This window comes from Mustela nivalis (assembly GCF_964662115.1).
Source record: "Mustela nivalis genome assembly, chromosome: 2".
Lineage (NCBI taxonomy): Eukaryota > Metazoa > Chordata > Mammalia > Carnivora > Mustelidae > Mustela > Mustela nivalis.
Window position 1 is genome coordinate 115337229 of NC_139021.1, and position 14334 is coordinate 115351562.

Sequence of the window (14334 nt, forward strand, 5' to 3'; positions counted from 1 at the left end):
AAGGATATGGAGAAAGGGAACCCTCCTACACTGTTGGTGGGAATGCAAGCTGGAGCAGTCACCCTGGAAAACAGCCAGGTTCCTCAATGGAGGTTCCTCAAAAATTTTAAAATAGAACTACCAAACAATCCAGTAATTGCACTACTAGGTATTTATGCAAAGAATACAAAAATATGAAATCAAAGGGATACATACACCCCAGTGTATAGCGGAATTATCTAGAGTAGCCAAATTGTGGAAACAACCCAAGCCCATCACCTGATGAATCGGTAAAGAAGATGTGGTGTATATATACAAGGAAATAGTATTGAACCTTTAAAAAGAATGGAATGTTACCATTTGTAATGGCATGGACAGAGCTAGAATGTATGAAGCAAAATAAGTCAGAGAAAAATACATAAGCTATCACTCACAGGTTCTATTCAGCAGGTCTGGGGTGGCCTCATATTCTGCATTTCTAACAGGCTTCCAGGTGATGCCGATGCTGCTGGCCCAAGACACATTTCATTAGGGAGTGTTTAAAGCAACCTCAGGTCCCTGGAGCCTGTGACATCCCATCAGGGTGGGAGGAGGGGGTCTAGTATGGGCTGCATTGGTATATTTCCCTGCAGGGATGGAAGGAGAAGGACTGTGGTACCCAAATTCAGATTAAATTTCCTCAAGATTTTTTCCTCCGTTATCTGAAAAAATTCTGCAAAAAAATCGAAGGTTTTGATATAATGCTTTGTTTAGGATTGTGAGTTTCAGATTTCAAAAAAAATTTGTGTGTTTTTGTTTTTTTTTCTAGAGAGAGAGAGCAAGCACATGCTTGAGCTGGAGCAGGAAGGGAAAGAGAGAGGGAGAGAGAAGCAGACTCCTCTCCCTGACTCTCCCAGTCTCCCACACCAGCTGAGCAGAGAGCCCAGCTGGGGGCTCAATGTCACCACTCTGAGATCATGACCCGAGCCAAAACCAGGAGTTAGATGCTCAACCAACTGAACCACCCAGATGCCCCTAGATTTCAAAGATTTTTTTTTCAACATTTTATTTATTTGACAGTGCATGTGTGTGTGCACATGAGAGCATGAGCAGGGGTGAGGGGCAGAGGGAGAGGGTGAAGCAGACTATCTGCTGATCAGGGAGGCCATGTGGGGCTGGATCCCAGGACCCTGAGATCATGACCTGAGCCAAAGGGAGACTTTCAAACCACTGAGCCACCCAGGTGCCCCTCAAAGATTTTTTAAAAGTATTTTTCAATTATCTTGCCCCTCCTCCAAGATTTAACAATCCCTTCTTAGCCAGTTTCCTTTATCAAATCTTCTCAAGACATTCGTTCTCATAGAAATAGTGTTTCCAATGCATATAAATAATGTATCGATTTCTATCTTAATATGTATGACCAACAGTACAATGGGCATCAGGTGGTTTATGAACACAGGTGACATGAATATGCATGCGTCATCGTGATGCAGGCCGGCTGGGTGCAAGAATCCAGGAGAAAAGGTCCTACAGGACCAGCCAAGACGGTCCTTGGCTTCCTGCAGGCCGGAAATCATGTGCACACAGGGGAAGTGGAAAGATTTTTTAGTGTGAGTGAGGGGCAGAGAACAGCAGACAGAGCATCTGGGAGGCTTAGAGAAGAAAGGAAAATGAGTCTCACCATTGCTTGGGGCTAAGGGTTTTTGTTGTAAAACGGTCTAGGTTCCATGTTCCTCCAGGAACCCAGACAGGGTCCAATCAAAGGCAAGGGCCAGGTGAACAACAGACGTTCTCCCTGGAGTCAGCCGAGGATTATTCAAAGCGAATGTCCCAGAACATGTTCAGGATCTAACTCTTCTGGGATGTTATTAGGTGTTTGAGGTCCTAGAACAAACTTCGAGAACTGACTCCCTTGCTTCCCCCTTGAAGTGGGAACAAAGCCTCTCAGGCTTATTCAGAGGCAAAATGCCGAACAGGAGTTAATGGGGCCCAGTAGAAAAAAGAGCAGAGATGAAACCTTTCTCAAATGGAGTTCTTCAGCCCCCCCAACCTCAACAATTTTCATAGAAATCACCTTTTTTTTTTTTTTTTTTGCAACCCTATTCCATAGATATGCCCATACCTAGTATCTGTGTCTGTATCTCTCTCGGTCTGCCTGGGCCCATCCCTCATCTATGCATTCCCGCAGTCACACAGCCAGCATCAGTGTGGGAACAGACACAACTGACAGGACGGATGTCATGACGCCATATTGAAGAGTAACTCATGAGCCGCCATCATCCAGTTTGCGTTGCGTACAGAGTGATGGGTTTTGAAAAGCATTGGGAAGCACAGATTGATGGTTTAGGGGTGCTCAGGTAAGAGAGCCATTGTTTAAAAACAGGAGGAGGACAGGAGAGACCGTGGGGAGACCATTTTAACTGGGGGTGTTCAGGAAAAGCGCTCTGAGGAAAGGGGTCTAGAAGTTGAAGCCCGAGTAAAGAGAAAGAACTCACCCCTCTAGGGAAGGAGAGGGGTCGGAGGAAGAGAAACTGCCAAGTACAAAGCTCAGAGGTGAAAACGAGTTCATAAACTCCAGGAGACGAAGCTCGGCCTGAAGCCGCTTCAGCCCTGAGTTGGGGAACTGAGGGTGGGATGTGGGGTTGGCTCAGGGCCTGACAGGACATGGTAAGGATGTGGGATTTTACTCTCAAAGCAATGTAAGCCATGAGAGGTTTTAAATGAGGGAGGGCATGATCTGATTTTTTGTTATTATTTTTGTAATTAGTGTGGCTTCTGTGTGGAAATTACACAGTGGAATTTTTTTAAAAAATATTTAATAACAGATAAAGATATCAAAGAACCCTTTTTCCCTATGTATCCTAAATATATGCCCATTCTAGAGCCATTAGCATTTAATATTACATATATTTCTCTTTTTAGAACTATATTTTTGAATTGAAAAATATAGTTATTTTGGCTTAATATTTATTAAAAATACAAAACATTTGTGGGAGAAAGGTACTCATGGGATTAGGATTATAGGATATTCCTTGGTTCAGTATATCTCATGAAGAGCTAGCAATAAAAAATGTGCCATGCCCTTTTTTTTTTTTTTTTTTTTTGGTGCATTTCTTTGTTTGGGTGTTTGTATATTTGCTTGGTTAGTTGATTTGGCAAAAATAGACGTGCTGGACCTCTGGTCCAGCTGTTTTTCTAGTTCACATTTGTAAACTAAAAATTTCTATTGAATTGAACAGAGTTGTTTTCCTACAGAGGAAAACAGGAGCTGTAAACTCCAAGCGTGCCTGGGACTGACCAAGAGGTGTGTGAATCACACCTGCTGTTAAGGCCATAGGGGAGGCTGGGCCTGTGGCCCCACTAAGGAGTATATGGTGACCCTACCTGTACTCAAATTCAAAAATTTGAAACCCTTGGGCTTAAATATCTGCAGGCTTTATGGGCCCAAGGGCACAGGTCCAGGTCCCTTGATCAAAGATATTTAGAGTTTCCAGAGAACAAAACTGACAAAATGGATGGTGGGGAGGGGAAAGCATGTGATGATGGGCCAGTGGAGAAACACAGAAGCATTTTGGATGTAGGCTTGCCTTGAGACAGGAAGCCTACTCTGTTAGTAGGTGGTGTTTGTGCTTATCCTCACAGAGCCAGGGTGGTGTCTGGAAATGTTTGAATTCCTCATTTATGTTGCTATGTTCTTTAACATGTGAACAAGGGTGATGTTTGGGACACAGAACATGATTTCATGGATGTTAATGCAGCAAGCAAGGCCCATATAGGCCTTTTCATCCTGTTATAAACTCAACTACATGATTTTTAATGTTTTCCATGTTATTAAAATTGAACCTTCAAGGTAAAGGAGGTTGGGGACTGAGTTAGAGTAGATATATCTCGGTCTATGGAATTTCTAAGGATAAAGAGACAGATTCATAAATATCTAGGTTGTCTGATAGTCTTTCCAGGTAGCAGAGCAATGAAAGGCGGACTGAATTTTGGGTAAGATAGGTAATTAAGTACAGAGACAAAATAGTTTTCGGGGGAACCTGCTGATTTCATGGCTTGAGGTCTGAGAGATAATCCATTCCACTTTTGTGATAGACAACAAATTAGTAATCAAACATATTCTTTTTCTAAATGACTGACCTTTGGGACCCTGAGAATGATGTTTGCAAATTTAATGCATACTGGTTCATACAAAAGCAATTACGGCTGAGAATATTGTGCATTTTAGTCTAATTCTTTAATGATTAATTACCTGCCTTTGGCACCTACACCAGCTCCTGCCAATCAAGAACTGTCATTTACCAAATACTTCATCTTTTTTTCTAGGGTAATACTTGAGTGTTTTTATGTACAGTGTTTGATAATCTCCGAGCTTGTTATTTTTGATAATCCTACCCCCAAATCACTTTTGATGTAGTGTAGGCCCTGTACTGACATAAGGGTTATACCGTGGTAGAAAAATATCAACTGTTAACATCTCATGAGAAAGGTGGTTTGTAATATGAACACTTAGAAAGCTGGATTTTCAGCTAAAGGAGTAAACATTTGGTTTTTATTTGTTTTTTAAACATTTGTTTAGAAGTGTGTAAAAGCAAATGAAAATATTGGGAGATCTAGTTAAGATTTGGAATATGCGTATGTATGAGATATTTTCACAACCTTTATACCAATATCATAATATTCATACTATTAAAGTTAATAATAGCCTTAATGATATTTTTTAAGTATATTAATTTTCTTAAAATGAATTAGTTCTTGACAAGGCTGGTGAGAAAAGCCAGCTCCAAGCAAAGGTCTGTCTAGAGATTAGCTGACAATTTAGTCAGAGGCTGACTCACTCTTTTGTGAGAAGACCATGAGATGTGATGGATAATTCAGTCTCCCCCACAGTGGGTTGCTGCGCATAATTACCCTTACGCCTCCTCAGACCTAAGAGAAAGGCCTGATATACTGTAGGAAATTAGGATCTGTGTGCTTAGTTAATGTCCCATCAAAGCTTGGGAAAGCAAGACACTTTGCAAACTGAGATTATACTAAGGTTTTTGGTTTGGGTTTTTTTGTTTGTTTGTTTTAATTGCTGTTTTTAATGCTTTTCTACCATTACAATTCTGGAAAGTGTTGAAAAGTCATACTTGATCTCACTTGGATTAAGTCTACCTTCATCCAGGATTCATACTGGTTTATAGCTTATCAAATTATTCTTAAAATATAAGAGGAGAAGGGCTAATGGGCAGGCACTGATTAAAGTTGACCTTTTCCTATTCCCCAAGAAATACACTGCTGGAGAGAAATTAGCCTTAAGGAGGCATTTGCAAAGCATCATTTCACTCCACCACTGTTAGGTATTGTTACTATGAAAGACTTTGCGATTCCATCTGTGATTCCATATTTAGGAAAATGCAGGATGCTCGGGGTTATAACCAGTGATTAAATAGTAACAGACCTAAGATTCTGATTAGAGGGGCACCTGGGTGGCTCAGTGGGTTAAGCCTCTGCCTTCGGCTCAGGTCATGATCTCAGGGTCCTGGGATCGAGTCCCGAATCGGGCTCTCTGCCTGCTTCCTCCTCTCTCTCTGCCTGCCTCTCTGCCTCTTGTGATCTCTCTCTCTCTGTCAAATAAATAAATAAAATCTTAAAAAAAAAAAAAAAAAGATTCTGATTAGAGCACACACACATTGCTGGGATCACCATCAAAAGAAATGAGGCTCTGTCCATTGGCCCTGAGATACTCAGTGAACCGAAGTGAGGAGAACCTATAAGGTTTTTCAGAGCTAGGGAGATTGCTTCTGCTATCTGCTACTAGTTTGTTTTCTCACGTAACTCCTTGTTATAGCTCATTTTGTTCTGTGTGGATTTCCCCCTTAAGACAGATAGAATGTGTTGTCGTTTGTCTCCTGTGATTTTGGCATAGCAAATACAGAAACGAGGGACAGTCCATGTTCGGAGTTCCCAGGCTAAGGAAAGTGGGAGTGGGGGATGCAGAGTATGGTAAAATTGTAGGCTGCAACGTAACAAGTGCTGTCAGTTATGGAGGGGACTGTAAGATCTTCTGGGACCTGGAGGAGTTCTCTGTGGGAGACACAAGCAAAATACCTAATATCTGGGCATGCACCAAGATGTTACTGCTGACACCAACCAGAGTAACGTGTCTTCGTAGTTGTTTCAGCTCTAGAACTACACAGATAATGGATTTAAGAAAGGGATTTCTATCCACTCCTGCAATTTTTAATTAATTAATTTATTTTTTAGTTTTGCCTTTTTCATTTAGAAGAAAGTATTCAGACTCATGGATCTCTCACGGATAAATTATCTTTTGATTAATTCGTTCATTAAAAGTAAACATCAGATATTAAAGTCATCCTTAATTTTACATTCCTTTTATTCAGTCTGCACTGAACAATGCAGATTTAACTACAACAAAGAATATAACATCTGTTTTCAGTCAGAGCCCTTCAGTCAAAGTTTTGAGATAAAACAATGGTAACTTCCAAGTAATCAAGCCAACTCTGTGAATTAATATTAACCAAAACTATCATACATGCAAAGGAGTTATCCTCCCCAATATGGGGGTGGGGAGCATATAGAAAACATGGCAAGGTGGATATTATGAAAACAATAAAAAAAAATGAGTAAAACAGGTGGTAGGAAATAGCACAGGGGAAGAAAACTTTGTAAAAAAGAGTCAAATACCCATTTAAGATGCAAAAACCTCCTAAGGGGAAAAATTCAGTTTCCAAGTCTCAGCTCTCTCCTTGTATTAAATGCTGTTTTTTCCTGTTACTAGACATTGGTTTTTCTTCTCCAGGGTAAGGCCACCTGGTTATTTGGGTGTTTATGCTTCTGTTAATTATAATTTGGTCTGATACTAATTTGTATGTGTTCATCCACATCTTTAAGGGTTGAAAATGAATTAGGTAGTAGCTCTACAGAAAATGTGGTAAGCCCCACCTTCCTACTTTTTAATTAAATCCCTCAGAGTATGTATATTAGGACTAAATGGCTTTATTATAAAAAGCAAAGTAAGTAATAACTATTCGAGCAGAGATTTCTCTACATACCTGGGTTTCAATCATTCTGGTAACAGGGTGACAATAAGTAGATCTGCAAATAAGAAAACTGAAAGGCATGGTAAGTGTTGGAGGGACTAATTTTAAGTCCTGACTCTGGCTGACCACATGGGTACCATCTGTACATGGAAGCTAGTCCCCAGGAACCTGGGAACTTCACAGCATGAAGCTTTTGATAACTTACGAGAAGTCTAATGCTGGGCAGAATTCACCCAGATCAGCTGCTGCCGAGACACTGAAATCAGAAAGGATGTGAGGGGATTACTTAAGATTCATATTCAGGGCTTGAAGACCACTGAGAAACAAGAAGGTATTGAGAGAAGCTGAGTCTCATGGGAGCAGCCTTCAGTAACCTGGCTGATCCCAGACCTGCCCCAGCTAAATCGTTCCGCTCAAGGCCAAGCCGGAATACTGCAGGTGTCTGAATGCTGGGATAAGTGAAACATCTCACCAGATGCATTCCTGGATTATTCAGGTAGCATAGCTTAAACAAAACAAAACAATTCTAATACCACAAGTTAATTAGCACTACTATTTTGAAATATCTTCTAAAACACTAAAATGATGCTTAACCTAATACAGCATTGTCCCCAAAATAGGACTTTGTATTTTCAATGGCTTACCAAAACATGTATCTTGTAATTCTGAGGTAAACTTCTTTATTTTCTTACACAACCAAAACTCTTTAACTATCTTAGTACATTACCATTTTAACAGGTCAGTTTAGTCTTTACGTGCAGTTTTCACACTGTTTAACCCAGTTATTTTAAAAAATGTAGTTAACATATTGTAGACACTTTTAATATTGCCGCATATTCTTTGTAATCTTATTTGGTATAATGTAACCATGTTCAGAATTATTTGTGTATATTTACAGTGAATAAAAGTGAACAGACCCACTCCTTCCTCCCCCCACCCCCCTATTAAAAATACAAACAACAACAACAAAAAAAGACAACAAGATGCAATGAGATAAAGTTCTGGGAGGGAAACTCTAACCATTCAACTGTGGGAATGCAGAAGTCAGCTTTCTGCATCCACTCCCCATGCTACAGAAAAACTTTAGGACTACTGTCAAACATTTCCTAAAACCTTTCAAGAAGCCCCAGTCGATTTCTGAATTTGTTCCTTTAAAATGAGGATGCTCTGCCTTTGCTCAGGGGGCAGCATGGCGATCTGATCTGCAGTCAGTTGAAGAACCTGCATGATCAGAGCTGCCTTTTCTTGATCCTGTGGAGTTACCTGGCTCTGCCCAGGACTAAAACTGCTAGGCTGGCCTCCACCTTGCTTGCCTGCCCCCTGCATGCCCACTGCTTGTATGCCTGCCCCCTGCATACCTGCCCCCTGCATACCTGCTCCTTGGATGCCCGCCCCCTGCATGCCCGCCCCCTGCATGCCAGCTCCAGGATTTCCCACCCCAGAAATGCTGGAGACCTGTCTAGGTCCCTGAGGACCACCTGCCCCCATACTAATGGGCCCAGGACCCTGGATTCCACCAGTCATAGGGCCTCTGGAACTGGGGCCAGGACCCCGTATCTCCATCCCTCTTCCATCTATGCCTCTCGCTTCCATCCCTCTGGTTTCCATCGCACAGGTCTCCATTCCTCTTCTCTCCATCACTCGTGTCTCTAAGACTTCAGTCTCCATGGCTCGAGTCTCCAGCCCTCGAGAATCTCTACTACCTCTACCATCCATAGGGAGACCTCTCTGATCTATCATGGGTCCCCTGGGCTCTCCCATCAGCAGTCTGGGATCTGCTAACGGCCCTCCCCTCATCTCATGTGAGGAAGGGACCCGGCCGTCATGACCAGAGGCATGGTGCATGGGGGGGCCCTGATGAGGCGGGCCAAGATAGCCTCTGGGCTCTACTTCTCCAGTGACTGAAAGCAGAGTCCCTCCACGTGGGTCGTTTGGAGCATCTCCCAACAGTCCTCGAGGAGGGAGGCCCCCAGCAGTCATGGGCCCACGAGGTATAGGAGCTCTAGGATCCGACATCTGCACCTGCCCCCGCTCTAAAGGCACTGGACCGACGCCTGGCATTCCAACCTGGGGCTGCATTCCTCCACCAGGGGTTAAGGCACCCGGCCCCGGCCCGGGAACCGCGGCCGGTATGGGGCCCGGGGCCGGAATCCCGCCCTGGATAGGGGTCTGCATCAGAGGAGGGATGTCTTTGACGGGTCTTCTGGCCATGTGCTGAGGCTGTGGGGGGGGAGGGTTCTGCTGGTTGAGCAGAACATTGGGGCCGGGGCCCAGCCCCGGGCCGGGACCGGGACCAGGGCCAGGGCCGGGGCCGGGGCCGGAGACAGGCTGGGATTTGCCCGGGATCAGCGGCGTGACATGGATCTTGCGGTGCAGGATCTTCAGCGCGATCTCGGGGTCCATGATCCTCATGACCACCTGAGCCTGCAGCAGCGCGTAGGCCAGCTGCGGGTTCTGCAGCAGCATGTTCCGCGCTTCCTGGTGGCTGTTCTGCACGCACAGCTTCATCTGCTTCATGAGCTCGAACATCTGCTCCGGCGGCAGGCTGGCGACCGCCCTGGTGATGGACTCGGGCGCGTCCTCGGGGTCGATGGGGTCCCCGTACGGGGAGTCGATGATGGGCGCCGCGGGCCCGAGGCTCTTGAGCTCCTCCTTGTTCTTCTCGCTGGCGGCGTTGTCCACCCGCAGCGCCCTGCCGCTGAACTCGCGCCCGTTGAGGTTCCGCATGGCACTGAGCGCGGTCTCCTGGTCCTGGTACTCGCAGAAGCCATAGCCCTTGGGCTTGCCCGTCTCGCGGTCGTACACCAGTCGGAAGCTGACCACCGAACCCACCTCCGAGAAAATGTCCTTCAGCTGCTCCTCGGTGGCCTCGTACGGAATGTTGCCCACGAACACGGAACGCAGCGACCGATCCATCGCCGGGTCTCTCACCGCCAAACTCGACATGATTCCGGTTGGGCACACGGCGGAGAGCCGATCCCTCCCGGAGTCGTCCTCTGGCGACCCACACTTCCGCTGAGCAACGGAAGCGGCTCTCAGGCCCCGGGCGGAAACCTCAGCGACGCGACCGAATCGTTCCGGCCGTCCGCGGACGTGGTACCGCCTCTGCGTTCCCCTCTCTACCTCAGCCAGTGCTTTCGGCCGCTGGACTTTCGTAACTCCGCCAGCTCCTTGTCACCAAAGGCAACGATTCCTTTCTCGTCTCTTATTCGGAAGACTTCCCATGGCGAGCCGCCACGACCGCCAGAGAAAGCTTAGCGCGGACTAACCGCAGTAAAAATGGCCGCAGGGGCTTCACTGTGGGGACCGGGAGCGACCGCCTCCTTTGACGTCAGTCAGGGGCGCTTTTGCTTCCGTTTGCCCGGCGGGAAACCGCCAACCGCAAGCGGTTCTGATGCTAGGGTCTCCCGGCGCCGTCATTCCCGCCTTCCTCCGGTCTATTTAAGCCACGTTTAAAAATCCCATTGCGGACCATTCGGGTACAAAGTGTAGACGTTTCAGGGCAGTTTGGGATTTGCACATTGACATACCGCGGCAGCAGCCCCGGTTCAGAAAGCATTTGGGGAGAAGAGCTGCCCCAGGCCCCGCGGTGGCAGGTGCAGCCGCAGGCAGCGGCCCCGGTGCCGACGGTCCTGGTCCTTAACGGTGTTAACCGGTGCTGCCTGGAGTGATTCATGGCCAGGGACGTTTTGTGGCCGTAGGGTATGAATCCCACGTGCCCAGCCACTCCCAGCCTGTAGGCTTAGATTGCTTCTGATTCCTGGGGACTGGTGCGATGCTCTGGCCGCGGCTGCCCTGGAGGGAGAAGCAACCTGCTGAGAATGTACTGCTGCTAGTCCAGAAGTCGAAATAGACCTGGGGTGTGGGGGTGCCCCCATCACTTAGCAGGTGATAGAAGTGAAGCGTGCAGGGCAGGAAAGGGCAAAGCAGAGTTCATTCCTCCCTCCCTTCCTCCTTCCTCTGTTCTCTCTTCCTTTCCCTTCCCTTTCCTTTCCTTCCCCTCTCTTTCCTTTCTTTCCCTCTTTTCCTTCCTTCCTTTCCCCTCTCTCTATTTCTTTCTCTTCCTATCTTCCACTACTCTCTACGCCCAATATGGGATCAAACTCACCAACTCATGAGACCCAAGTGTCTCGGGCTCTCACGCCTGAGCCAACCAGGCCCCCCTAAAACCAGATTTCTTAACCATGCTGTTGTGTTCTAGCGCTGCCCCGCAGGGTAGCCGGTATCCACGGAGGGGTCCTGAGTGCTGGAAATGTAGCTGGCATGACTGAGAAATTGAACTTTCAGTTGTTAAGGAAAAATCCACCAAGTAAATTTTAAAGATCTGATTGGTTTTGTTAAAGGGTTCATGAATCAGGCTGCAACCCCCATGAGCAAGTACAGAGTCACTCCCAGGAGTTGTACAAAATGTTTTCCTGTTTTTGATAGAGAATGGAACGAGAAAGTTATTAGCAAAATAAAAGGATTCTTCCAGGGGAGTCCGTTTCCTAGGAAAGCAAGGGGTCTCATCCTGCAGATTACCTTATCTTCCGGAACAGGATGGAGAGGACCCAGGAGACAGACTCACTGGTGCTGATGGGAAGGAAAATGTCCTGACTGACCCAGTTAAAGCTACCTTCCTGGGGAGACTGAAATCGCATTTAATTGGTTATTACCTGGACTTGGAAGGTTGGTCTAAGTTTCAACATTATGGGCCTGTGGTTTTCCTTTTTTTTTTTTTTTAACAGTTTAATTTCTTTTTTATTTAAATATAAAAAGTGGTGTCCAGGGGTGCCTGGGTGGCTCAGGCTCAGGTCATGATCCTAGAGTCCTGGGATCTAACCCTGCATGGGGACTCCCTACTCAGCAGGGAGTCTCCTCCTTCTGCCTGCCTCTCCCCGTTTGCACTTTCTCTCTCTCTCTCTGATAAATATATATATATATATATATATATATATATATATATATACACACACACATACATACTGATACCCAATTAGACTACTGAAAGTCTTTGTAGTATCTTTGAACAAACTTGGATATAGAATCTACTTTTGCAATGACAAATTTTATTAAGCTTAATGGAAACATCAAGTATTTCTAGTTAAAATTTTGCATTTTAATTGAGATGGCTTATATGTGTAAATACATGCTAGATTTTGAAGACTTAGTGAAGTTTTGAAGACTTAGTAAAGTAAAAATATCTCGCCAATTATAGTTTACATGCTAAAATAGTTTTTTTAAAAGATTTTATTTATTTATTTGACAGACAGAGATCACAAGTAGGCAGAGAGGCAGGCGGGGGTGGGGTGGGGAAGCAGGCTCCCTGCAGAGCAGAAAGCCAGATGTGAGGCTCGATCCCAGGACCCTGGGATTGTGACCTGAGCTGAAGGCAGAGGCTTTAATCTACTGAGCCACCCAGGTGCCCCATACATGCTAAAATAGTTTTAATACTCTGGAGTAAATGTATTTTAATAATATTCATTTCATTTTTTTAAAAGATTTTATTTATTTGACAGCGAGAGACACAGCTGAGAGAGGGAACACAAATGGGGGAGTGGGAGAGGGAGAAGCAGGCTCCCACTGAGCAAGGAGCCCGATGCAGGGCTCAATCCCAGGACTGTGGGATCATGATCTGAGCCGAAGGCAGACACTTACCAACTGAGCCACCCAGGTGCCCCACTTAATTTTTTTAAATGTGGTTGCTTAAGAAAAATTAAGTTACATATGTGGATCACATTTTATTTCTAAGGACTGCATTTCTCCAGAGTTTACATCTTACCTCCTAAGCAGAGAATTATTTTAGTCTACATATTCCTTTTGAGGGGATGGCAAACCTTGAAATCACATCCAAAAATTGTGTCATGTAGCTTGAGATCATAGTCCAATGAATAGGTCCAAAATGACTAGGACAGTTTAGCTACAAATAAGACAGGGCACCCGTTTACCTTTAATATTTCATCAGAACAGGCTAGACATAGCTATTCGCTGAGACCAATGATAACTTACATCACCCAATAAAATCTTCGCTCTGATGCCAGCAGGCCGGGTCTGAGGTCCCAGAGGGGCCTCCTGGAACAGCCATGGGGGGGCTTGGTTTCATGTGGGATGGAAGTCACATGTGAGCCAGCGGGAGGTGGAGCAGCGTTTATTGAAGATATAGAGGGAACAGGTACAGACGGGGCATCTGGGAGACTCAGAAAAAAAAGGAGCATGAGTCTTATCTTTATTTGGGGTCTGGTGTTTGATGGAAGGCCATGGTCTGGTGTATGGGTCCCCTCAGGCATCCAGGAATTGTGAGAACCAAGACAAGGGCCCATGTGTCACTCCTTGGAGCCAGAGGTGGCCTGGAGATGTCTGGAGATGTCTGGTGGCTGGAATGTGCATATGACAGCTTCATCCTCTCCTGGTCCTTCCTTAGATGTTCTCTGTTCTCGAGAAATCACTGACTCCTGGTCCCTTACAGGGAACACATACATTATTTGTATTACGAGGCCTGTGTAAAGTGAGGTGGGGGTACAGGTCTTAGCAAGAATAGGAGCAGGAAAAGGAATAGGCAGATTTTTATGGAGTCCTTCAGTTTCCCTGTCTCACTGCTCGTCAAAGAAACAGAATGCCCACCCATGAGATTCTTCTGCAGGCAGTGAAGTGGGGTGGGGGAGGGGAGCTGAGACTGGTGTCATTCTGAAAAACTACACCCAAGTCCTTGGTCTTTTTTCCATACATCTCTTTACAGAGAGAAGCCATGGCTTTTTTTTTTTTTTTTTTTTTTTAGCACATTTGATGTATAATTGTGTTTTTATTAAACGTAGTCATCTGGAGGATGGTAAGAGGCCGTTAGAATAAATTGTCAAGTTCACGAAAGGTGGCATGGCTTCTCTGTCGTTACCTTTTTGCTGCTTGTGTTGGACCCCTTGGGCCCATACTTCATTGTGCATCAGAACCACCTGGAACCATGGCCTGTTTGTCCAGGTGGATGTGCCTGACCGCCTCCTCTCCCAAACTTAGTATTTCTGGAGTGGGAATGGAGAGTTTGCATTTCTGACTGGTTTTCAGGTTAGGCTGATATCCATGGTTTTGGGAGCCCACTTTAAAAATCATTGATCTGAACAAATGGACTTTAAGTGCTTTTGTTTTGTTGTCTTCATTTTCCAAATGTATTGAGTATACTCTGTTAAAAGGTATGAGATATGCGTGGTCTTTAAAGAAAACCTACTATCTTCATGCTGCCCTAACAGAGCTAGTACCTGCTGACCCCACACTGAAGGTACCCTGGGGGGAACAGAGTGGCTGAGGGATGCTGGCGATGAACAGGCAGGGAGAGGCCATGACTGTCAGTGTATGCTTTTTG

General features: G+C 45.3%; 2 protein-coding genes across 3 annotated transcripts in view; one reads left to right on the forward strand and one right to left on the reverse strand.

The window, feature by feature from the left end:
* PRKG1 (protein kinase cGMP-dependent 1) overlaps positions 1–14334 on the forward strand; it is a 1242412-nt gene that overhangs the window by 685856 nt on the left and 542222 nt on the right. The gene's annotated exons all lie outside the window — the stretch shown is intronic.
* On the reverse strand, positions 6320–10312 carry CSTF2T (cleavage stimulation factor subunit 2 tau variant). Its single transcript, XM_082721093.1, has one exon. It carries the CDS (start codon positions 9948–9950, stop codon positions 8121–8123), a length of 1830 nt encoding a protein of 609 aa, XP_082577219.1. The 5' UTR covers positions 9951–10312; the 3' UTR covers positions 6320–8120.

Bases quoted from the DNA above. Each gene is read 5' to 3' on its own strand.
- CSTF2T (XM_082721093.1), bottom strand. From the start codon at position 9,950: ATGTCGAGTTTGGCGGTGAGAGACCCGGCGATGGATCGGTCGCTGCGT.